This window comes from Puntigrus tetrazona, chromosome 5 (assembly GCF_018831695.1).
Source record: "Puntigrus tetrazona isolate hp1 chromosome 5, ASM1883169v1, whole genome shotgun sequence".
NCBI classification, from domain to species: Eukaryota; Metazoa; Chordata; class Actinopteri; order Cypriniformes; family Cyprinidae; genus Puntigrus; species Puntigrus tetrazona.
The window spans coordinates 8,101,031-8,126,336 of record NC_056703.1 but is presented as its reverse complement, the minus strand read 5'-3'; the positions used below and the strand labels follow the sequence as shown (position 1 = coordinate 8,126,336).

At 37.8% G+C, this 25,306-nt stretch overlaps 3 protein-coding genes across 5 annotated transcripts; 2 read left to right on the top strand and 1 right to left on the bottom strand.

Annotated features, from left to right (window-relative positions):
• Positions 1-289: 289 nt before the first annotated feature.
• Positions 290-6,148, bottom strand: ftr82 (finTRIM family, member 82). Its single transcript, XM_043240390.1, has 7 exons — positions 5,403-6,148; positions 3,779-3,874; positions 3,122-3,355; positions 2,575-2,734; positions 1,965-2,021; positions 1,612-1,680; positions 290-1,146 (listed from the first exon to the last, which is right to left on the bottom strand). The coding sequence occupies exons 1-7, from the start codon at positions 5,985-5,987 to the stop codon at positions 626-628; spliced, it is 1,722 nt and encodes a 573-aa protein (XP_043096325.1). The 5' UTR covers positions 5,988-6,148; the 3' UTR covers positions 290-625.
• A 6,091-nt stretch (positions 6,149-12,239) lies between these two features.
• ftr83 (finTRIM family, member 83) lies at positions 12,240-17,622 on the top strand. 3 transcript variants are annotated; one of them, XM_043238140.1, is made up of 8 exons: positions 12,240-12,886; positions 13,382-13,477; positions 13,707-13,940; positions 14,126-14,285; positions 14,391-14,447; positions 15,133-15,198; positions 16,010-16,099; positions 16,626-16,762. In XM_043238140.1, exons 1-7 carry the CDS (start codon positions 12,308-12,310, stop codon positions 16,066-16,068), a joined length of 1,251 nt encoding a protein of 416 aa, XP_043094075.1. In that variant the 5' UTR covers positions 12,240-12,307; the 3' UTR covers positions 16,069-16,099; positions 16,626-16,762. The 3 variants fall into 3 exon arrangements, with proteins under 3 accessions (XP_043094075.1, XP_043094077.1, XP_043094074.1); XM_043238142.1 differs by having other exon boundaries at positions 16,010-16,095; positions 16,626-16,759; XM_043238139.1 differs by lacking the exon at positions 16,010-16,099 and having other exon boundaries at positions 16,626-17,622.
• Positions 17,623-18,312: 690 nt separating this feature from the next.
• Positions 18,313-23,752, top strand: ruvbl2 (RuvB-like AAA ATPase 2). Its single transcript, XM_043238275.1, has 15 exons — positions 18,313-18,386; positions 19,049-19,103; positions 19,247-19,302; positions 19,414-19,555; positions 19,715-19,844; positions 20,102-20,168; positions 20,700-20,806; positions 21,175-21,268; positions 21,369-21,492; positions 21,632-21,726; positions 22,191-22,309; positions 22,397-22,516; positions 22,603-22,732; positions 22,823-22,937; positions 23,471-23,752. Exons 1-15 carry the CDS (start codon positions 18,375-18,377, stop codon positions 23,494-23,496), a joined length of 1,392 nt encoding a protein of 463 aa, XP_043094210.1. The 5' UTR covers positions 18,313-18,374; the 3' UTR covers positions 23,497-23,752.
• The last annotated feature ends 1,554 nt before the right edge of the window (positions 23,753-25,306 follow it).

Here is a 25,306-nt window from a genome sequence, read left to right as displayed (position 1 = left end):
CCCGAGTTCTTCTTTTCTCATTCAGAAACTTTCATGTGTTTGAGTCATTCATATTTGTTCATGGTATGATGCATTGCTTAACTCCAGCAGTTTATATACAAACACTTTCACCCCCAGAATGTTTAAGCAACATAAAAAATTTTTTTACTGCCAATACATGTCATAAATAGATTTTCGTTCCATTCACCATTTTTTTTCCGTAAACATTTGAGCATCTAGTAATAGAAACACCCACTATGACCAACATAACAACAAAAACAGATATATGACCACATTTAAGACCAGTATGTATAACAACACTTAAACTTTATTGAAATATGAAGAAGGCGTTGATGAATAATGTTGCTTTACAATGTTTTTTTTGGGTACACACATGTTGAGAAATCCATATAATATTAACTGAAAAACATTTATCTTCATTTAATCCTTTATTCAAGAAAACATTATATTGTTTGCACATAGGATCATTGCTAAAAAAAAGTTATTTACTTCTTCCAGAGCCTGTAAAAAGACGACAGCTGACAAATGGCATTCAGCATAAAAGACGTAAAAGATAAAAAATATAAAATCATAGAAAAAAAAGAGCAAAAACGTGTGTCCTTCACTTCAGATTCTCATGTAGTGTTCATTTCAATTGGCAGATCTTGACTGATGTTCCAACTCCAAACCCAGGATAGAGGGGCTCAGTAAATGTGGTCTCGAAACGATACAGACGTGTCATGGTCTCGCCAATACTATAGAAGGCCAACACCCCCGCAGAGTGATCCAGAAAGACCCCTATTCTTGAAGAGTGAGGGCCGCTAACAGCCTTGTCTACCCTGTTATGCCACGCAGAGTACCCTGTGTCAGAGCAGAGGAGGCTCCAGGATTTATCGTTGTAGCCTAGCAAGCACAGGGAGCCTTTACCTTTACGGCTAATGCCCCGATAGGCCGCTCCGATCGAAAATTCCCCACTCCACTCAATTTCCCAGTAGTAGCGGCCACCTGACAGAGCTTCACGACACAGCACCTGGGCAAAGCTATCGAAGCGATCTTGGTTTTCTGAGTATGGCTGTGGGTCTCTGGTTCTAATCACCTTTCTGTTTCCTTCAGATAAGTACAGCTCCTTATGTGCCGTGTGTGGGTCTAGTCTCAGCTGACAGTAGTCTGGAGATGGGCACAAAGATAAAAAGTTGCTTTTAACGAATCTTTGTAAACCTGTAACTGAGTGTTTTCCAATGATGACAAATAAAATGAAAAATATTTTGACTAGGAACAATATTACAATTTTGTGTAATACAAATAAGCTGATGAATAATTTCATGCTGTAGCTGACAACTAACAAATGAAATCAATTTGGTAATATACACATTAAATGGCAGTCACTTTAGGCACCACAAGGCATGAAAATGTGCATTTTGAGAAATAGACAATTATTTTAGGATTAACTTAAGATAACATATATATTTAAATTATTCTTGTTTTTAAAGATTAACTTCAAATGTTAAATTATCTACATGTGAAAACAGAAAAAATGAGCATGAGCATTAAATGCCCAGTGTATTTTTAACATCTGCTGATGACCAATATTTGAGAATGTAAATATTGTGATTTCTTTCTGATGATACTTACATTTGAGAAATTCAGATCTGCTCCTGGGTTCTGCAGGTGGTGCACTGTCCACCGTATGAACTTCTTTAACTAAACACAGGAAGCAATTAAATGTAACATTTAAAACATATTAAAATGGAAAAAAATATTTATTTTGTAATACGTTCATTTACAATATTACTGTTTTTCATAAAACAGTATGCAGCTTTGTTGAGTATAAGAGAGATCTTATACAGAACCCAAACTTATAGACAGCTGTTTTGTTATGCCTGTTTTACATATTGACATTTTTCAATTATGTTTATAGCTTATATTTGCACCACCCATATATGATCAGTGTAAATCAGTATACAGTGAATGTAAATTTGTGTTACCTCTGATACTTTTCTCTTTGTTGCGATTCTCCACAGTGTACACTGGCACTTCATTCACTGTTATAAAAAATACACATCAGGAAAACTTTATTTACAGTACATTTTTTTTTAAACAAGAAATGCTAGATTTCTGCCAGCAGATCTAAGTAAGGCACTAAATCCTGTTCTATTCTATTAATAACATTTTTGCTAACTTCATCATCCAATCAGAATAGCTCTTTTGTTTATCATTTGAACTTTGCTCAGTGAATTGGAAATGAAGTGGAGAAACTCTTAAGCCCTGTTTACACTCTGTGCTATCACATGACTTCCTTGCTGACTTGAGAATGTGCTTTAAAGTGCACACGGTACTAAAAGGCTAAAAAAAGCTAAAGACTGATCTGTTTAATTGTTGGTTATTCCTTTAGGACTTCAAATTATTTTACAGCTGGCCGAGACATGATACATTTTGATAAACTGCAACAAAAGTGAGAGAAACTAAGTTCAGCTGTACACTTCACTGTCCAAGTTCATATAAAATAGAGGGCGGTGTGTTCAGAACAGCAAGCAAGGGCAAATTCACTCGACAACTACGCCTGTATCTGGAGTATAGTGCATTGTGTGCTCTGACCTGATTTTGAGATCTTTCGCAGTTCGTCTCTGCCCAGCTCCTCTAGCCTCTCTTTGATCTCAGCCACAGCTTTCCTGGCTGCACTGAAGGAGAAGTCTGGGTTCAGAGACACTCTGGGTATGAATCCGTCATCAGTCGGAGTGCAGAGATAATTGAAATTCTGTTTATAAAAGAGAGAAAGTATTCACAATTTTTGATTATTAAAGAGTAACTCTGTTGATCTAAATGTCTTTCCAACTTTTATTTAATAAGGAGAATCTTGATGCCAAAAAGTTTGAAAAACCTTTATTTTGCCTTGTGTTTCAAACACATAAAGGCAGTTATGTATAGTTTACAAAAAATAGTTTACTGCATAAGAGGAAAAATGTGATATTGTGTAAACTTAAATATGTGGATTTTGTATAGATATTGTGAACAAATAAAAAAAAATGTAAAATAATATTTAATTACATTTTTTAAAAGTTTTTTTACAGAGACCTTAAAACCCTCTTTGTCCACCTGGACATCACTCTTTTTATAGTTTGTTTTAACTCTAACTTTAAAGTACCTGTAAGAAGTGGATGTGATCCTCAGTGCTGTAAAGCTGTTTTAGTCCAGTCTCTTTCTTCTTCAGTTCGTCTATCTCCTGCTCCAGTCGCTCCATCAGCCCCTCCGCCTGACTGAATGCAGCCCTCTCATTGATGTTGATCAGTTTAGTGACCTCTGACCTCATCCTTTCAATGGAGGTGATCATCTCATCAAACATCTTCTTACTTTCAGCCATTGCCCTTTGTGCAGAGCTCTGTGGTAAACACGAGTCAAGTTTAAGAGCGTCAGTTCATTTTCCATACATTCAGTAGGATACTGTTTGTGTATCTTCATTTTAGTGCTTTGGTTTTGCAAGAATTACTTCTGGATAAGCTTTACAACTCAGTAAAATTACTCAAACTGCTGCTGCAGTCAACAAAAACCATGTATCAGCATGTATCTAGAAGACTAGCATTAGTTTATCTCATAAAGAACAAAGGAACAGTTATGGCCACTTTCAAGGACTGTTTGCTTTCCCAGATTGAAACAGTCACACACTGAGTTAACAGATAAAAGGTCTTGTGGCATTTCACCTTTGCCCAGATAAAGCCGTGTATTTTCGGTTGTTGTGACTTTGATATTGAGCAGTGATGATAAAAATGAGCTGTTACACATTACAATTGAATCTAAAACATACTTTGAGAGAATCCACCGCTGTCTTCAGTTCTTCCAGTTCTTTGGTCCTCTGCTGGCATTTTTGTTTGATCTCTGACTGGGAGACTCCAAGAAGTTTCTGTCCATGAAATAAGAAAAACACACACCTTAGTCTTTACCTTATACAGATTAAATTAAAATACAAACACTTTTCTGATTGCCATCTTTAGAACAATTCAATGGACGTACAGCTATCCATACATTTCCTCCTACATCACAGATCTTTCACGTATGTTAATACTATGTTATGCTTTTTCCTAGAATTTGAAGAACCTGCTTCACATGGATGCCTTTATCTTCGAAAAGAGAGGGGAATGTTAATCACGCCAGGAATGTAAAACTAGCTGGGTCTGCTCGCCTGAGAGACATTTCAAGGTGCACACGCTTGATTCTTTAGGGTAAGAGAAGGGGGGCTTCAGAGCAACCCCTTGCCAAGCTCACCGAACCATTCTTCAAGATAAGCTTGAAGGAATGTGAAGAATCTGAGGAGGGGGTGAATAAAAGTGTGTGTGTGTGTAGTGTGTGCCATGGGACATGAGGAATCAAATCTGGGATTCCCTACATTTAACCGAACAAACAAACCCTTGGCAATTAGTGCCTGCGATAAGTATTAGATGACAGATATAATTACTGTATCTAAACAGCACCCGTGACGGTTCAGTCAAAACGGTACAAAAACACAGCAACTGCTCCCTGTTATTAAGCTTGCTCAGTGCTGATGAATTGAAGGAAAAGCTTTGAAATCCTAAACCTTTGAAAGTCTTCCTTCCATTCAGAGCTCAAGAGTATTGATGGAACCGTAAACATCTGGCCAGCATCTATAAATAGTTTTGCTGAGATGTTTGTTATTACTGTCCTAATAGTTATTTCATATAATGACTCAAGCTGTTTTTCTTGTGAAACGCTGGTTTGAAGAGGCGGTTGTCAACATTTCTTTCAGCTTTACTCATCCACTGAGGTTTATGATGACTTTGGGTCAAGGTACAAAAAGCAGTGTGCTATTTTTCTCACTCGCAGCGCGGGGGGAAGTTGAGGATGGTCCGTAAGCTCCCGCCTGATTTTCTAGAGTTCACATTCCTTGCCTCTCCCCACACCAGAATCCAGACCAACCCTGTTTCTCATCTCCTGTTGCTCATAACAGTTATTTTTTTTCTCTCACAAAAACAAACCTTCTCAGAAAGGTAGCCAGTTTAGACCAGTGATTAAATCAAGTAACCTCTGAGTTGTCCATTGTAAGGGAACACACCCTTTTTGTGACTCCTACAGTTCAGGAGTTGTACTGGAAAACTATATCGGGATAAACGTTTCACTAACCTCACTACCTTTCTATCTGTTTAGTCATCATCTCCTCCCTTTCTTTTCCATATTTTCTCACTGGTTTTTATGTAAGGATCTGGACCAGCGTGTTTGAGATATAGCAAAACCGGTTATACTATGTATCTTCATGGCTTCTTGGCAGCTTATTTTAAAGAAAATCTTTCTTATACAATTTCAAGAACATTTCTTATTGAACAATATAATCATATACCTAAACTAATTCAACTTGTATCCGCTCTACCCCTTAGCCTCTCCTAGTAAGGTTTACACAAGCAGTTCTTTTTTCTTACCTGTTTTTCACCCCTTTCTGCTTCGGCTGAGACTATGTCGTGCCCCTTGTGCTCGCTGACAGTACAGAGTGCGCAAATACACATCTGGTCCGTACGACAGAACAACTCCAGACTCTTCTGGTGCTGAGGGCAGATCTTACGGTCCAGGTTCCCCAGCTCATCCACCAGCTTGTGCCTCTTGAAGGTTGCAGACTCATAGTGGGGCTTCAGGTGCTTTTCGCAGTAAGAGGCAAGGCAGTTGAGGCAGGACTTGACAGCCTTGAGCTTCTTTCCAGTGCAGAAATCACATGGAACATCGCTAGGGCCAGCATAGCTTCCATTCGTTGGAGGCGTTAAGTTCAAGCCGGTCTTCTTGATCTTCTCCGCAACTTTGGTGAGAGTGGCATTCGGCCTCAGCACAGGTCTCTGGGTAAACGTGATCCGACACTGGGGACAGATGTAGATGCCAGTGTAATCAGCCTCGTTCCAGTAGCCACTGATACAGTCCATGCAAAAGCTGTGGCCGCACGGGATCGCCACGGGGTCCCTCAGGAGCTCCGTACATAGAGGGCAGCTGAAGTAGTCTGAAGACATTTGCTCAGCCATATTTTCTCACCTTATTTAAAAAAAGAGTGTCTGAAATGTTTCCAGTAGAGAAAAAGGAGCCAAACGTTGCCTGGCTGGTGTTTTACTACAGACAGCTTTGGGTTTCTGAATTCCACAGGTTATTAATTAAAGGAAGCAAAGCCCTCCCCTTTGTACTGAGGGAGTGTGTTGGCGAGTGAGAGGAAGGGAGGGAGACAGACAGAGAGAGAGAGAGAGAGAGAGAGAGAGAGAGAGAGAGAGAGATTAGAGCACTACCCAGCTCAGATAAACAGGTTGAGCCAGGAGTCTTAAGAGAAAGAGAGAGAGAGAGAGAGAGAGAGAGAGAGAGGGTGAGGGAAGGGCCAGGGGTGGAGTGAAAGACACTTACGAAAAAAGGTACAGTTGAGAATGAATGAATTGTAGTACAAAGCAGGGCCATCCAGTATAAAACTTAACATGAAAAGCTCACAAGTTTCACACACACAAATTGCTTATCTATTAGCTGAAGGACATTTGCATCAGTTACCTTAAAACCACAGTTGGTTAATAATTGGACTTTCTTGTTTGGCTTTGATATTTTACGAAGCTTGTTTTTTCATGCTTGCTTTTATTCTTTAAATATTATTGGGTTCAATGCTTACTGCAGCTGAGCTTAGTTAAATACTAAATCCTTTGGTATATGATATATTTTTTAGATTTAATATTACAATTTAGCTTCTTTTTAAATTATTGAACTTTTTAGACATTTCCTTCTGTAGCACACCTATTTGGTATATATAATATGATGTAAAATTCTCATTGTAAAATTTATTGCATTGAAACTGCCTTTTTTACAATACAAGAGCATGTGGTACTCTGCTCACCGCACTAAACAAACAGTAGTAACAGTTAGTGTGTGAGGTGAGTGGATCTGAATGTATGAACTACGGCCAGTTGAACTGGATTGGGTGCTGCACACTTGAAAATACGTCATCAGTTTGTTTTTCGATGGGTGCGGCAGAAAAAAAAGTATGAACAGTATTTAGTTTTTTTCTAGTTTTTCTAGTATTTTTTTTGTTTTCAGAATAGTTTGTACTACAGATATTTGCACACTGTTATTGCTTTTGCACTGTCTTGACATACTACTTGATTTATTTGCATTGTAAATTGTCACTAACAATATAGGCACTCTTAATTCCCAGAAGCAATACAAAGTGTTCCAGGAAATTAAATATGAAGATATAATATTAAAAGTTATGCAACTTACTGCAATTAAAATTAATCAGCAGTTTTTGAAAACAATCAAATACATGATTTGGGCTTGAGTCACACACTGCTTTCGAATGATGTGTGGCACTTGAAACAGAAACTGCAAAAAAAAATGTTACAAAGAGTATAATATTATAAAAATTACAATAAATAAATCATGTACAGGGTTTTTAATAATACTAGCTTGGCTAAAAGGTATAGTTCACCCGAAAATGAAACTTCTGTTATCATTGACTCCGACCCTGACAGACTTTGAAGAATGTTGATGACCTTTGACCTTCATTATATATTTCATGTTGACATTTTTCAAAACAATTTCTTTTGTATTACTATTTTTGGCATGCTATCCCTTTAAACTTCAAATTATGACCCATTTTAGGCATTTTAAGTTTTTAAACCTATAAAATTGAATACCTAGAAAATTGTCTTTGTTTTCCTTTTAGGAGAGTTTGACTGAAGATGGTAGACCCCCACCCAACACCCCATAATGATTTACACCTTGGTCTCAAGTGCTGTATGCATTAAAAGTAAGTTTCACCTATTTTGCTGCTAAGTATCCTGTGAATCTGTTGGGGGCAGGGCATGAATGAACTTTTCACCATGTGACTTTCTATCACCACCTGCAGACTCACCTGCAGTGCTGATGTTATGCAATCAGCAGCTTATTAGCTTATTCCAAAGTAACAGCGAAACGTTTTCTGACTCTTTTTCCTGGAAGTGTTTTGGGTGAGAGAAATCAAACTTGTGGTTAAAAGGAAATTACATTTATATGTTGCTGATTTCCTTTTAATTATTGACATATTTTTGTGTATTGTTTCCTTTATCTGTTGGTCTAGCCAGAGCTCAGATGGATGACACCACACTGAAAGAAACCAACACCTATTACATTTTGATTGGTTACACAAGGTCCTGCCATCAGCTCTGACCCAGGCACAAATCTTGCATCACTTCATAAATAGTTTCACCTCTCTCCTTATATGGTCTGCTCTCCGATAAGCTAGTTTCTCTTCCCCTTTTCCCAGACTTGAACAGATTCCAGAAGTTACAGTGCAAGGTATAGGCTGTGATTACTCATTAACTCAAAAACCTAGCCTGCTAGTTTAGGCCTCTAATTGCGCATCCGACATTGTTTTTTGCCGTTTTCACCAGCTGCAGTGTGACATAATGATTTTAAAATGAAGGAACAGGCCTATTCATGGACTGTCGGCCCTCATATTGTTCTCATGGTCTTCATAGTTCTTAGAGAGGAAATGTTGTAAACCGTACAAAAGAAATCAGTTCCTTTAACACAACCTTTATTGTTCTCCACACCCTCATGCTGACCCGGCCGAGTTCACGTTGGTTCACAAGGGAGCTTTTTCCTATTGAAGGAGCTGCATACTTGACTAAGCCTGCCAGAGGTTTTGTGTTTCCTTGTGTATATTAAGGGTCAAAGGACAAGTTTCATTAAACTACCTGATTAAGGGGTGTGTGCTCGTTGGAGGGTGACAGAGTAAGTCTGCAGAGTGAGTGTTCATAGGTGCGTGTTGTTATTGTAAAAACCAAGGGGTTGCCTCTGTCCATCTGATTGGTCAGTGCACGCAGTGCGTGGAAACAAGGTATTTACAAGTGCTTCCTACGAACAATGGTCACCTTTGTGAGTCTTGGCTGAAAGGCAGAGAGAACTGTATGTGTGTCTCTGTGTGTGTGTATGTGTTTGGCTGCTCACCTGGCGTATTGCCAAATAAAATTAAACAGGCTGTGCAGAACGAAATTCCCAAAAAGCACAATGGAAGACCAGAACTCAAAGGAAAGCATGCAGAGAGCTTCAATAGTGTATTCTGTGCGTTAAAAGCGATAGAAATTTGGCCTTATGTGAGTTCAGTGATAAATTTGCCTTTGCTTGACTCTGAAGGAATGTCTGGGTAAGTGATTGTATATTAGCGCACGATAACTGAAATGGTGTCTGAAGCCGAAATATTGCTTTTCTTCTTTTTGCTTGAGGTAAAATTCTTATCACTATGCTGATGTGCAAAAGGTTGGTGAAATACAGTCTGAGTACGCAGCTCTTTCTCAACAAATGAGAGGCAAAAGATAAATTGTCAGTCACTCTATTATCGCAATACACTCACGTCTACACGTTTCTTTACAAATGTGTCATCGTGGAATGACAGGCAGTTTCTGTTAGAAGTGATCAAGAAAGACCAGATCATAAACACATGCAGTACAGTGTACGTTGCCCACACTATATATCGTTTCGTATCGTTTTTGTTGGCTATTTTGTGAGACATATTATAGGAAAAATAATTTGATGTTAACAGCCTTTCAGGGTTTTATTATAAGTATTTTTAACCAATGCGATTGTAACCTTTAAAAAGATTTCAAACGCTGCATGGAAAAGCAGGGATAGCCTATTCCTGAAGTGACCTATCATAACTATTGCTTCTAGTTTTATTTTAAGACTGCAAATATTCATAAAGATCCATATATCAGTCAATCAGGTATTTTGAGGTAAGCACCTTTAGAACTATGACTTATGACCACTGACACAGATGATCCAGTGTCAGACACGTCATTAGATTGGCTGCAGACTCTCCTGCACTGTCAGGTCACATGTCCTGCTGAAGTCTGGATATTCTCTCCAACAGTGGAAACTTTCACCTTTGCAGGCCTCTCTTGATTTGCTGTTATCTCACTTATCAGGTCTGGGTGCATTCCTGCCAACATTTTTACTCTCTCTGTTGAAACTTACAAGCTGACAACCATCTTAAGTAAGAGTAATCCTGAGTATTAGTTTAAGATGGGCATGCATTAAATGTCCACTTGAGTACTCGGTTTTGGATATTATCCAATTATGTACAATTTATATAATTAAAACAAAACATAATGGAAGTTAGTGTAAAATAATGTTTGTTAAAAAAAAACAAAAAAACAATCAGCATTGGTCAATTCAAAGGAACGACTTGGATTTGGAGAGGAATATGGGAATGCATTTGCAGTCCCTGTAGAAATGCTCTAATTAGCTTTTCACCACACTGAATGTGAGCCACTGCAAACTCACTTCCACTTCCTGTTTTGCAACAGAGATTCCTGGAGCTTTGTGGACTGTGCCGTAGAGAGGATGTATGCTCTAGAGAGATGAGAGAGGCTAATCTAAAACAAACACTTATTTCCAGCGTCTTTGAGCAACAGGAATAAACGCCTTTTCTTAGGAAAATGGGGTCTGGCATTGCTGGAAGACACATCAGCTGGTGTTTCAGTTAAAGTTGATGCTGTAAATTTAAAAATGTGCTTCATTTTTGCACTTTTTTTTTCTGTGGTAGACAATCAAAGCTATTTGAAATTGTAGTTGGTTTTCACTGCCAGAACAGAAATGGTTGTAACATTTTTTGCTTTAACATCTGTAGCTCATTGTGAATATGTGCGTGTTGCAGCACACTGTTATTTTTACTCTTAAATATTTTTTCATAATTTAATGAATTGCAATTTTATCTTAAACTTTGATATAATCTACACATTTAGTTTGTTTTTAAACTAACTGGTACAACCTCCCCTATACGGAAAAGTCAAATTTTCTACAGGCATTTATTTTGTTAATCAAATTTCTTGTGCAGAGTTATTTTTAGAATATCCACCATCACCCTCAACTCCACCTTGTGTCTTGTTCAGCTTTTGATTTAAAAGAAAATACGGAAACAGGCTAATTATTAAAATAACATAACAGAAAGTGTGCTTGTGTGTGTTTTGCAGTTGGAAAAAAAATTAAAATGCTGTCTCATTAAAAAAAAAATCAGTTAAAATTAATTTGAAAAGTATGTAAAACTAAATGTGAAACAAAATCCATGTGAACTGGAAGTTTGCAATCTGTTTTACTGTTTAGATACAGAATATTGAATGAGAAACATAGAGGGTGTGGCTTGTTTTTTCTATTGCAAATTAATTGGATGTAGTAAAGTAGGTGTTTTATTCAGAAAATAACACTGACTATTAGAGGGGTGTGGCTAAGGATGTCACGCTCATGCCCAAGCCGTCAAACTGATGTCATCATAAAAGGCCTGTTATTTCAGAGGGGAGGAGCATTTTCAAATATGCTTTAAAGATTACAAAGGCAAACAGTTTTTTTTTAGTGGACTGACTTGCACAGATGAATTGTTCACCACAAAAATAGCAATGTAATTTAATAAGTATATTCAGTTTGGATTTCATGCTGACTTAAAAAACAAACAAATATGTTTTTGTTTTAATTTTAAGTAGATGTTAAATAATTTGTTGTTACTGAGATTATATGAGTTCAGTGGTTTAACCAGCCTTAACTTGATCAACTGCAAACCAAATTATTACAGTATATCCTCACTTAAGTTGTTTTCGGTCATGTATAACTGCATTTAAACCAACAGTGTAACAGCTCTCTTCATCTCACTCTCACCTACTTACATGTAGATGCACAATTGAGCTATTTGGATGTTAAAGTGCTCTTAATACAAAACATACTTTCCTCTAACTCAAAAGTCTTTCAAGGAGGAAAAACACCCAAAATACACTCATACTCCCTCCAAATAAATTATCCTCCTGCTTTGATGCTGTGTGCCAAAGGTCAATATATACTTGGTCTCTAAGCACTCATCCATCATGGCAACTCCTGCGCAGTGGAGCACTATACACATATTGAGCTCTCTGCAAGCATGCAGCCCCTAACACCGTTCAGAAACACTCTAACGATGAGATCATTGCTTGCCACCAGACGTAGCAGTCACAAGACAAGCTTTTTTATTAAACAATTGCAAGTGTATGTGACGCAAGAGTGCTTTTTCTTAGAGTCCTGCACCTCTTAAAACAATTTTATGCCCTGAGATCATGCATTTCATTCATGCTTCTCTTCTTCGCTGTTATCATTTCCGTTGACATCTGATGATACTTGTTTCTTCTTTCCCTCAATCGCTGTCCTCACCTGTGCTTCAGCCACTCCCCCATTGATTTACTGGTTTCTGCATAACCAGTTTAGCCTCCCTCCCTGTTTACTCTATATAACATGCTGTGGTGACACTTCAGACTCACTTTTCCTGATTCGCACACGAACGCAGGTTTCCTTTTCGGAGATCTTTGGGGATTTAACCATGTCGCTTGAACAGGACCTCTGTTATCTCTGCAAAGAAGATCTCAGGGACCCCGTTTCCATCCCATGCGGTCACATTTTCTGCTCTGTCTGTATCAAGACCTACTGGGATCATGCAGACCACACTGGACAGTACCTATGTCCTCAGTGCAGGGTCACTTACAACAAGAGGCCCAATCCACGCCGCCTGCAGTCCTCACGCAATTCATCTTCATCTCACAGAAACTCTGACTCATTCCCTCCGGCCCCTCCGGCCCCTGACTACAACTATGCTGGGCCCCAGGACGTTGGATGTGACATCTGCATTGGAAAGAAGCTCAAAGCTGTCAAGTCTTGTCTGATGTGTCTTGCTTCTTACTGCGAAAAGCACTTGAAGCCCCATTACGAATCATCTACCTTCAAACGGCATAAGTTGGTGGATGAGATTGGACACCTTGATCGTCAGATCTGCCCACAGCACCAGAAAGGTCTGGAGCTTTATTGCCGAACGGATCAGATGTGTATCTGCGTGTTGTGTACGGTGAAAGAGCACAAGGGCCACGACATGGTGTCCGCTGAACAGGAAAGGGCGGAAATGCAGGTAAGACTACAAAAAGTGCAATTGTGAACATTTTTTTACCTATGGAAATGTTACCCTGGTGAATCTGTTATGGCAACAGATTAAATGGCGATAAATGCCTCCTGTATGCAACAGTGCACCTATTCAAGCAAAAATTTCATTTTCAGTATGCTGAATATGCTAGATGTAATATAAGAGTAGCCAACCCCTCTAAAACAAACATGGCCAGTCAGTGATCTCCACCCAAAACTGAGACGAGAAAACGATCTAAGGAGGTTCTACACCTCCATTATGGCACTTAATTTTAAAGTTTCATTGTAAAACAACCTATCCATTTACGTTATAATGACAGAAGTGATACTAACTAATGAGTATGCTTTATAATTATAAAAATGTTTCATATAAAAATGCATCTAAAAGTGACTGTATTGTCATGTGGAAGTGGTTGCGGTGTGGAAGGATGCTGTACTTACAACATTCCTTTGTCATAAATTTGTTGTTTTTAATTGTTCATAGCAACGGTTGGGCGCCACCCAAGCTGAGATCCAGGAAAAGATCCATGACAGGGTGAAGCAAATGGAAGAGTTAAAACAGGCTGTGGATGCACTTAAGGTATGTCTGGACCATAAATATGTCAGGTTAAAATAAAACAAATTCTTCAACATAATAATGCAAGATCAGCATTAACTCATTAATTAATAGGCAAGAATGTGTTGACCAATTCTTTCTCGAAAAGAAGCTGGAATGTTTTGTAAATAGATGCGTGTATAAAAAGTTATACATTTCCTGTGAAGCAATAGAGTTTGAAATAGAATACTAACAATTATGATTGTTCTTTCAGAGTTCAGCGCAACGGGCTTTACAGGAGAGTGAAAAGCTGTTTGGTGACATGCTTCGTTCCATTGAAAGAATGCAACAGGAAATGACCAAACTCATCTCGGCCAATAAGAAGTCAGCACTTAACACTGCTGAAGGCCACATGGAGCGTCTGGGCCATGAAATTGCTGACCTGAAGAGGAGAGACAATGAGCTGACACAACTCTCTCGCACCGAGGATCACATCCATTTCATCCAGGTGACTGCTGCACAAAATGAATATTCACTGAGCACCTGCAGTGTAAACATCATTTCAAGATAAACTTAAGATCATCTAAGTGTACTCAACTGTGCTATTTTGAGACACCGTGAATGATGAAAAATATATCTCTTCTAGAGTCATCAGTAAAAATGACTTAAGAATTGTCCTGTTTTTTATCACAGAGTTACCATATGCTGATTGCCCAGACTGATGCAGAGGAGCTGCCCTCTGTTACTGTGAACCCTTACTTCTCCTTTGGCTCTGTCACCAAGACCGTCTCTGAGATGAAACAACATCTAAATGAGTTCAGCAATGAAGAGCTAGTAAAGGTGGCAAAGACAGGTACGGTCCTGTATGACAGATGCATAAATCATGTTCTCTCTTGTAATCATGTAATTAACCGTTAAACTGACATTTTTTTAAAAATAATTCTCATATGTTTTCCAGTGAACAAAATGCCGTTCTGCCAGCTAGAGGACCGTAAGAAGAAAAGATCTGCAAAGTGTAAGTTAATGAAAATGGGAAACTCCAGCTGCCCTGCTGTTTGCTTTGTGCTAAATAGCTGGAATTTTGGAATGGTATTTGTCAAAAGCCAGTGTCGTGCTCCAAGAAATGGTTGGTCTGTTGCTAAGCAATGATCTTAAGACCAGCATCACATTAAAATACATATTTATTAGCTGATCTGTTCTATGAACGGCACACACATCTTGGATGTTTAATTTTAGCCTTCAGTTAAACATACACTTCCATTCAAAAGTCTGAAATATTATTAAAAATAAAATATATATTTTACAGTTTCATTTATTCCTGTGATGGAAGTTTTTATTTTTCAGCAGCCATTTCAGTCTTCAGTGTTAAATGATCCTTTAGAAATGATCCTAATATGCTGATTTGGTCAAGAAATATTATTAATTTATAAAACAGATGTGCTACTAAATATTAGAGAAGTAGAAACCTTTACTATCATGTTTGTTTAATTTGCTGCATCCTTGCTGAATAGAAGTATTAATTTCTTAAAAAGCATTGTGAGCGGTAGAGTCAGCTCTAACATGAAAGTACCTATAGTACTATCCAGAAAGTACCTAATGGTCCTTCCTTTTTATCGGTAACATAATCTGTTTGCTTTGAAAGATCAGATTAACGTTTGCCATTTTTGCATGCTTTAAAGCTTTCTTTATTTTGTCTCTAGCTGATGAAATTGACATGTACAAGAGTCCCAGCAACACTCCCCGGACAAGGGACGAGTTCCTCCAGTGTAAGTTTGTTTTCATACAAGAATTTCCTTTTTGCCCAAGACCAGAGGGCGTAGTTGTAGAGATAACATGCACAGGACATAAAGTTCAAGGTCAACAGAATTCTCACCTCTGCTTATGATTAATTAAAATAGTATATACATTTTTAGATGTTTTGAAAGCTTGCAGAACGTGCTAAGAAAACATGCTGGCATTCATCCTGTTAAATGTCAGACTTTAGTGGGAGTAGTCTAACATCATTCCTTACATACTGAGTTTGCGTCCAAACATATTGTAAGAACAGGCGTAGACTGCTTAGTGAGTGGGTGTATGGCTGAATCACGATAACTGCCATCCCTCAAACATTTCGTCTTCTCCCCTTAGAGCAGTGTGGTCTTTTAGAGGACGGAAACACTACATTACCGTTAAAAAAAAAAAATTGGTGTCAAAGAGATTTTTGATTTTTTACAATTGAGTCCTTTTATTATTATTTATCATTTTCAGCCTAATAATAACATCAAATCCGTATATTACTGTGATTTATGAAGGATCGTGTGACACTGAATATTGGCTGCTAATAATTCAGCTTTGTCATCAGGATTAAGTTATGTTTTTAAAATTTTGTCAAATAGAATATTTTATGTAATTTTGCTGTATTTTTGTTCAAATAAATGCAGGCATAAGAGGTTTCTTTTAAAAACATCTTACAGACCTGAAACTTCTAAATGGTGGTCAGAAGACAGCAAATAATTATGCTTGAGTTAGATTGTTTGAGAGAATATAGAATAATATATAGGGTGTCTTAAATGTGTATCGACACTCTCGGCCCTCTAGATGAGAGACGTTCACGCACCTCTGGCAGAAAGCACCTCCAAATGTCCAACCAGCTCTGAGAGCCAATGTGCAGACTCAACCACTAGGCAGGTGATTTATCCACATGCATGTTGCACCTTACATCAGGAATGCTCATCTAGGATCAGATTTGCTTGGAGATCGTAGCAAAACTGTTCCCAGATCAGGAATCCTATCCTAGGATAGGCTAAAATAAACATGCAGTGATGTCCGTCTTGTCATATGCATTATTTTTGGTTTCTTTTGATAAAGGTTTCACTACAAATGTGGCATCTGTAGACACTGTTAACATGATTTATGTGGCCTTTAACTCATGATTATACATTCTTCAATTAATAACGGATCTGAAAACCTGTGGTCTTGAGTTTCTTAACTTGACCCATGCACATCTGCATTTTGATGCGCATTAAATCACTTGTGGCACTAGCTTTATCCAAAAATGTATCTTTTAAAGCACCAAAATGCAGTATATATGTACATGGATCGAGATACCTGCATGCAGAGTGGGCAGAGATTCATTGTCTTCATAACTTTACACTTTAACATACATTAATTCACCAATCCTGATCAGCTCTTGTCTATCTTGTTTATTTTCAAGATGCCTGCCAGCTTACTCTGGACCCCAGCACAGCATACAGACAGCTCTACCTTTCCCGAAACAACAGGAAAGCAGCATTAAAGAGAGACCCTCAATCTTACAATGAAAGCAACCAGAGATTTGACTGCCTGCCCCAGGTCTTATGTAAAGAGGCCCTTTCAGGAGGTGCCTACTACTGGGAAGTGGAGTGGAGCGGAGAGGGAGCCTCCATCGGTGTGGCTTTCAAAGGCATCAAGAGAGCAGGTTACGGAGACTCGGCTCGTATTGGCTACAACCGCAAGTCCTGGAGTCTCTTCTGCTCTGACTCCAGCTACTCAGCTCGACACAACAAAGACCAGCTTGAGATTAACGCACCCTACTCTTCCCGTATCGGGGTGTTTCTGGACTGTGCAGGAGGCACTCTTTCGTTCTACACCGTGTCCGAGTCTATGTCACTTATTCATCAGTTTAAAGCCTCTTTTAGTGAGCCGGTATATCCTGGCTTCTGGGTGTGGTATGAGTCTGCTATTACTATTTGTCAGTTGTAAATGGTTGAACTGGACAGGGAATATGAAGGCATTACTACTAGATTTAAAAAAATATCAATGTTAAAAAATAAACATGTTTCCTTTTTTTTTCATTAAAGCCTGTGTATGGTGAAGCTGATTACAATTAATGTATTTAAACTGAAGGTTTTAATCTGTGGTATACCAAATAATGTGTTTAACAAAAACATTTTTACAAATTTTCAAAAACAATAAAACGGAAAAACAAAACAAATTCTATAAAAATATTTAAATAAGCTTTGAAGTTGTGAAGCTCATTTCCTAGTATACAGACCACGCAAAAAGTCTAATATCTTTAATGATGTTTTGTCTGTCTGTGTGATTGTACTGTTTAAATAATATGAAGTTTAATCAGGTGCAGAAAAAGCTTTTTACTGTTTATCTTGCGTTTGATTTATGTGGGTCATTTTATCTGCATTAATTATAACATAATAAACATCTCTTTAAAAATTCTTGTTGAATCGTTTATTTGACATATTTGGAATAATCCATTTTTTGATGCACAGATGATGCCTATATAGAGTACCGTTTATGGTATAAAGATTCCGTTCTAATGATAACTTAAGACACATTACAAGAGTGACCTCTGCTGGTTGCAATCATATCTGACTTAACAATGGAACTTTTGAATAAATGAGACGATTCATTTATTTTACGCTTATATTTTTCTGTTAAAGTCTAAGTGTTACCTTTAACTTAAAAGAAAAAAGCACTGCTTATTAAGTTTTGTAGTTCAGATTTCTACTTTACCTGCCACCAATTTTTTCTAAAAAAAATAAATAATAATAATAACTTTAAATTGTAATATATATTTAAACATTTACAACATGTTTTGATGAAATATTATGTTTTCAAATTAAATCTGAAATTATAGGCATAAATCACACAAGTCTAATATAGACAGTCATAAATGAACAAACTGTTCTGCTGAAAAAAAGTATAGGGTCAAAACATTACTGGATGGATTATTATTTTCGACCCATTCTCGCTGATGCTACCAATACTAAGGCTATCACAAGTCAATTTTACCTCGATGACTAATTTAAATCTGCAGAATTCATAGCAAAATGTTTAACTCCGATGAATGTGTACGCACATTCAAACAGAAGAATGTTAATCCAGAACTCAGTATAGAAGTCACGTGTTCCGCCCGGACGGATTTCCACCGCGCACCCATTCAGATACAACCGCCTTACGAGAGAACATGGCAGCGCAGGTGAGAATAATATTTAGCGTTTATTTCTTGATTGTTGACAGATATACCATTCTTGCGGGTTGGATACGAAACAATACATGCGTTTGCCACTATTCTGTGCTGCCTGTAGAGCATCTAAATATCTTGTGTGTTTATTAAACACGTATGTGGGCTTGCCGCTTTTAGCACGTGCTTCAGTTTATTACAACAATATATATGTATATATTTTTTAATTCAAATCAGAGATTTTGAAGTTGGTTCATGAAAATGGCTTTTATATAGGTATTCAGAAATCGAGAAACCTCCTAGTTAATGGTTCCTTAATTAGCCCGAAACCATAGCTTGTGTTAATGTTTAGCATGCGTTTTGCGGCAGCATTTTTATTTGGAAATATGAAACCCCCACTCTTTAAACTGCATTATTAGCGCGTTTGCCTTGAATTTTCATTGCGGTAGTAAACATACTGTCGCGTATTTTACACTTTATACATTTATGCTGTATTGAGCTAACTGGAAACTTTGTTGCGCTTGGGTGTCACTATGGCAACGCACGCGCTTAACGGTTGTTTACTGCTCAAATTACATAAAGACGACATTAAAGCGCAGATTAATGTTTCGTTTCATTTTTATATTATAGATAATTTAACACATTCGTTATATTTACCTATTAACTTGTCATGAAAGGTGGCAGCCACGAAAGTCCCGGAGGTGCGAGACATTACTCGAATTGAGAGGATTGGTGAGCAACTAAATAACCCACAATAATAATAAAAAAACTACAATCAGTTACATTCTGCCACCATGATACGTTTTTGACAGCTGTGTTTGTTTACAGAGCGAACATGCAAAAACAAGTAAAAAATGCTTTGATTTCTCTCACAGGCGCACACTCTCACATTCGTGGCCTTGGGTTAGATGATGCCTTGGAGCCACGGCAGGTGATGTTCAGTGTTTATGATTGATTTACCGGTAGCAACACCATTGTCTCTGTCTCAGAATTGCTCACTGTATGTTTAGAACAAACAAATGACGAACCTCTGTCTCACCAGGTGTCTCAGGGGATGGTGGGCCAGCTGGCGTCTCGAAGGGCAGCCGGTCTGATCCTTGAAATGATCAAAGATGGTCAGATCGCTGGTCGTGCTGTCCTCATTGCTGGCCAACCCGGGACTGGCAAGACGGCTATTGCTATGGGTGAGTTTCTGCGTATTTTTTCATGGTTAATCGCGTTTCGGATGTAGATTTAATTTACAAGGTTCAATAAATGAGGTTGAGCTGACCACAATCGCAGTAATGGGATGTGTTTAAAATATATGCATCAAAATAACCAGTGAATTATGTTTTTTTTTGCAGGTATTGCCCAGTCTCTTGGCCCTGACACACCTTTCACTGCTCTTGCTGGGAGTGAGATTTTCTCTCTGGAGATGAGCAAGACCGAAGCTCTGAGCCAGGCCTTCCGCAAAGCCATAGGAGTCAGGATAAAGTGAGTGAGGCCGACTGAAGTGTGACGTCTTCATTAAGAACAAAGAATAACCTTAAAATGCATATCGTCAGTCTGGCATTATATCATATTAAAGAAGGGAGATAGTAGGCTGTCTCCAAATGGTTAATGATTTACTGATAATGGATTTTTATTAAATGAAGAGTTCATACGTTTTTTGTTTTTTTTTAAATGTAGATAATTTAATATCTAAAAAATTCTAGCGTGAGTGCTTATGTTCTGTGTTTGTTGTTTGGCAGAGAAGAGACTGAGATCATTGAAGGAGAGGTGGTAGAGATTCAGATCGACAGACCTGCTACAGGAACTGTAAGTCTCTGCTCTTCATAGACCAGATTCACTGAATTTGTTTTTGTCTCTGTTTTGTTACCATTGTTTACGCGGCATCATAATCTGTTTAACTCGTATGTAAAAAAACAAAACACAAAAAACTAAATAATAAAAACTAGCATTACGTTGTTTCTAGTGGCAGCTGTTTAAAGGTTAAAGTTGAGTTTATGTGGATGCATGATGATAATGTTGTTTCATTTAAAAATAAGATTTGTCAGTTTTGATTTCTTTATTTTAACATTTGGTGTTCCCTGAGAAGCTAAGAGAGCACGCTGCACAGCACAGTTTTCATTTATTTGGCTGGAAAGTTATTAAAGATATTTATCATTCTTCAGTGGGGAAATGAACTTTTTGTTATTATGAAAGTAAGAAATGAATTTTCAGCTGTGTTGATAAGTTCAGCGTAGGACTCAGGTCCCAAAATAGCGCTAGTCTGAAGCTAGGATATATCACTAAGTGAACTCAGTTAGTCATTAATCATTTTTTTTCTCTTTCTGCGTTTGTATCAAGGGTGTAAAAGTGGGCAAGCTCACGCTGAAGACGACAGAGATGGAAACCATCTATGATCTGGGGACCAAGATGATTGAGAGCCTCAGTAAAGAGAGAGTACAAGCTGGGTGGGTAGATAATAAAGCTGAAATTTGTGATACCCCTTTCTGTATAAAAGAAATTGTTCAGACTGGACTGCCATGCATCTTCTCCCACTAATTGCGTTTGAATTACTGAAACATTTGATGAGGTCAGAACTGAGTTGTATTATTATTATTCAATTTAAACACAATATTTAAATGATTAGGGATTATGTATCTGCTTTATGGTAAGTTTGTAGTGTGTACATGTATGCATGTTTGTGTATATACATTATAGTGAGATGTGTGCATAACATAAGTGCGTAAGTCATAAAAAGGCTTAAGCCAGACCACCTTGTTTTAGGTTTTCCACTGCTTATATCATTAATGGATGGCACATTTTTCATATTCTGCAGAGATGTGATCACCATCGATAAAGCCACAGGGAAGATTAGCAAACTGGGAAGGTCATTTACTCGAGCAAGAGATTATGACGCCATGGGTGCACAGGTACAAGTTCTCTCTTCCTCTGTGAAATTAAGCCATCAATCAATGACAACTTTTTCCTGAGAGTATTTTTCATGTATACTGTTTTTGTTGTTTATTTCAGACACAGTTTGTTCAGTGTCCAGAGGGAGAACTGCAGAAACGGAAGGAGGTCGTTCACACCGTTTCTCTTCACGAAATTGACGTCATTAACAGCCGCACTCAGGGATTCCTGGCCTTATTTTCAGGTTGGTCATTCTTTTTAAAACTGACATTACTGATGAGATAATAACATGCTCAGTGAAACTAATCCTTGATTAGGCTATCAGAATCAAATAAAACGTCTGTAGATATTTGCCGTTTGATGTTTGATTATTTGTGCTGCAGGGGACACAGGAGAGATTAAGTCAGAGGTTCGAGAGCAGATCAATGCTAAGGTGTCTGAATGGAGAGAGGAAGGCAAAGCTGAGATCATTCCTGGGGTAAGCAGGCCAGTAGCTTTTAAACAGAGAATTTACTTTTTACTTCAAATCCTTTTTGTTCTATCGAAAACCTTCCAGATATTGACTATAGACTCTCTCAGAAAATAAGTTTCATTTAACTCTCTACTGCATATTGTTAAAAACTGTGTTAATAAAAAAATTAAAAAACAACCGAAAACATAAATTAATAAAATAATACTATAGAATTGTCTCCAACTTTATGTAAAATGAAAGGATGGATGTAAGAAATTTGCAAAGCGTAAAATGTGAATGTGGAATGTGAAAAATATTTTTCAGAGGCTGTATGCCGCAAGATTTTAAACTGACCAACAGGATGCTGTAATAAAGTATACCCTGTATTGTTAACTCTGTATTGCCATCATGCCAATAATGCATTATGGTTTTTCTGATTGGTTTGTTAGTCATGTCTGCAAAGGCAATGCTAAGCTCTTTTGTGCTTGCAGGTTCTTTTTATAGATGAGGTCCATATGTTGGACATAGAATGCTTTTCGTTCCTGAATCGAGCTCTTGAGAGCGATCTATCCCCTGTACTCATCATGGCTACTAACCGAGGCATCACCCGGTATACACACAAACACAACCATTAATGGATCAACTACCATTAATTGTGGATCCTTTCTCCTCACCCACTGTTGTTTCATATTTACAGTATTAGAGGCACCAATTACCAGAGTCCTCATGGTATTCCCATAGACATGCTTGACCGTCTGCTCATCATTGCAACCTCCCCCTATACTGAGAAAGAGACTAGACAGATCCTGAAGATTCGGTGAGAGCATTTTTTTGATGTTAAATATGCAGTATTGTGAGGTTGTTTGTCACCTCTTAACATACATTGATGTGTTTGTGTTCCAGCTGTGAGGAGGAAGATGTCGAGCTGAGCGAGGAGGCGCACACAGTTTTAACACGTATTGGACAGGAGACTTCACTCCGTTATGCTATCCAGCTCATCAGTACTGCAGGCCTGGTGTGCCGCAAACGCCGGGTAATGCCAGCACGCACGTATATTGGCTAGGGTCGCAAGAAAATACTATAAGAAGCACTTGGTCTGACTCTGGCTGTACATTTCTCACAGGGCACTGAGGTCCAAGTAGAGGACATTAAGAGGGTCTACTCTCTCTTCTTGGATGAGTCCAGATCCTCACAGTACATGAAAGAATACCAGGACTCCTTCCTCTTCAATGAAACACGTGAGATTCATCTGTTTTTCTTGCCCCTGATTCCTGGGGGTCTCACAATAAGGGCCCATTTGTAATATCTTTACAATGCCTTTTTTCCAGCAAGCACATTTCTTTAATGGTATTTTTAGAGCTGTACTTATACAAAAAGTAAAATATATGACTCTTAAGATTTTCTGCTAATGAAAAGTTGTTAAAATTTAGGTATTGGGCGGAATTAGGGGTTTACATGGTCATGTAGAATGTGTGCTTTATAAGTATAAATGTTAAATAATAGTCATGCTAATAATAGTGAGAATTGGTCCTTATACTAAAATGTTACACAACTTTTTATACTGTTTTTTTTTTTTTAATGCAACTTTTGTAGAGTTGTAGAGCTGCTGTATAAAGGCATTATTAAACTTGCAGTCTTGCTTAATTTCAGCTCTGTTGCTTCAGTCAAATTATAGCCCAGTACAAAAGCACAAGTCTGTGTGTGATATTGCTTATTGCAATTATTTGGATTTAAATTTATTTTATCTTTCTCCTTTCTGTTTCTTTTTCAGAATCCTCTCAGATGGACACTTCATAATAAAAAAAAAAAAGCTGTGAAGTGTCTCCATTCATTGCTCCTGTGAAGTCCATTTTCTCTTACAACCTTGTCTCTTAGAATTGTTCAGGCAGTTGAGTGTTCATGTACTCAAGCTTTGTCATCATTTTCTTTATTTGCTACTTGGTATTGCTAGGTTTTATATGTTTTGCATTGAATAAAAAAAAGAATTTCTTCTTTTTTGGCTGTATAACATGGCAACCAAAAGATGAAATAAAACTATTTGACCATAAACTGACAAAGTTGTCATCCTAGTATTTTATTTATATTATAGAAATATTAGAACATTTCTTATTTATGTTTTGTTATTAACTATTACAGTATTAATATTATATTATAGCAAGGCAACATTTTATTCTAATATTTATATTTGATCTTGTTCCTGCTTGTATTCAATTAATGAAAACATTTAAAATAGTTTTAGCTAACTTGTGTTCTGACATGTCTGTTCTGCTCAGGCTGCTGATCAGTTATAGTAGTACTACAATGCTCGGCTAGGTGGCAGTATTTAATCAATATTAAGCAGTTCTATATTCTATAACTTGACAGTCAGCATGTATGTCTCTTTTTTCCACCTTAACCAGTTTACCAGAAAATTTTTGAAATTTGAAATGTTTTTAATATCCTTTTGAAACTTTTTAAGATGATGTTTGTCAACATTCTGGCACTGTGCACATTTACGTGGATTGTATGTACTTAACAAAACCAGAGTGGGATTTAGAAACCCATAGGTTTTGATGTTTGGTCTTTGCTAACCAAGCAGAAGACAAGCCAGTTCTTTCACAGTGTGATGAATATATGGATAGATGGACAGTGGACCTTTTCTTTGAGGTAAATCTTAGCAAAAGGGCCTCACACAGTCGTCGTCATGTCTGAGGTTACAAAGCGACGTTTCCGTATGCCGCATGAGTGAACATAGACTTCCATTTACAGCGTGTCTGCTTGTTAAAAAAGAACCATGACTAACAAAACAGCAGACCGCTTCAAAATGGAGGAGAAAACATAAGAGATAATCCTTGGAGACACATTGAGTAGACGCCACTGGCTGGCTGGCCGTCTCAAAAGAGCTTTGGATGAATCTGGCCAGTTAGATGAAATCAAAGGTATATAAATTGGAAAGGTCTGTGAGTTTGAGAGGGTTGTGTGCGTGCTCTCCGTTCCTCTCCAGCGTCCCAGAGATAAGGCTGTAATTCAAAACCTCCCATTAACATGTCAGGATAAATGGCAGTGAGAAGGGAAAGCATTGGAAAGCTGTGCTGCATCCAGGCCCAGTTACTTCAGTGCGATCCCTTAAAGTTATGACATCCGCTACCATTAAGGGGACACTTTACTGTTTCTTAAGACTAATGAACTGGAGGAATTTTTCTTGCAAGATTATTTTAGGTCGTAGACTGGCCAGTGGAAAAAAAACACTATTTTTTTTGCTTTTTTTAGGTTGACTAATCATGACCCACTTCTTCTTTGTAGACTTTGTACTTTGTGCGCTGAAAAATCCCTTTAAGGAAGCATTATTGGAATACAAATCACTTTCATGAGAGATTAAGGGAAAAGGAACCTCGCTGCTCCCTTATGCTGCCTTACCTGAGATATTTCTGATGTTTCATAACTCTCCCCATTTCTCCCTTCTACTTGAGAGGATTAATCTGTCATCTGTATCCCACAAATCCCTCTCGGTCTCCTGCTGCATATCTCTGGGCAGCCCTTCCAATATCCACTTCTTTGGCGTCACAGAAGTGTCTGCTGGAATCATAACGTAAAACCAGAGATGATGGGAAATTGAAAATGACTTGAA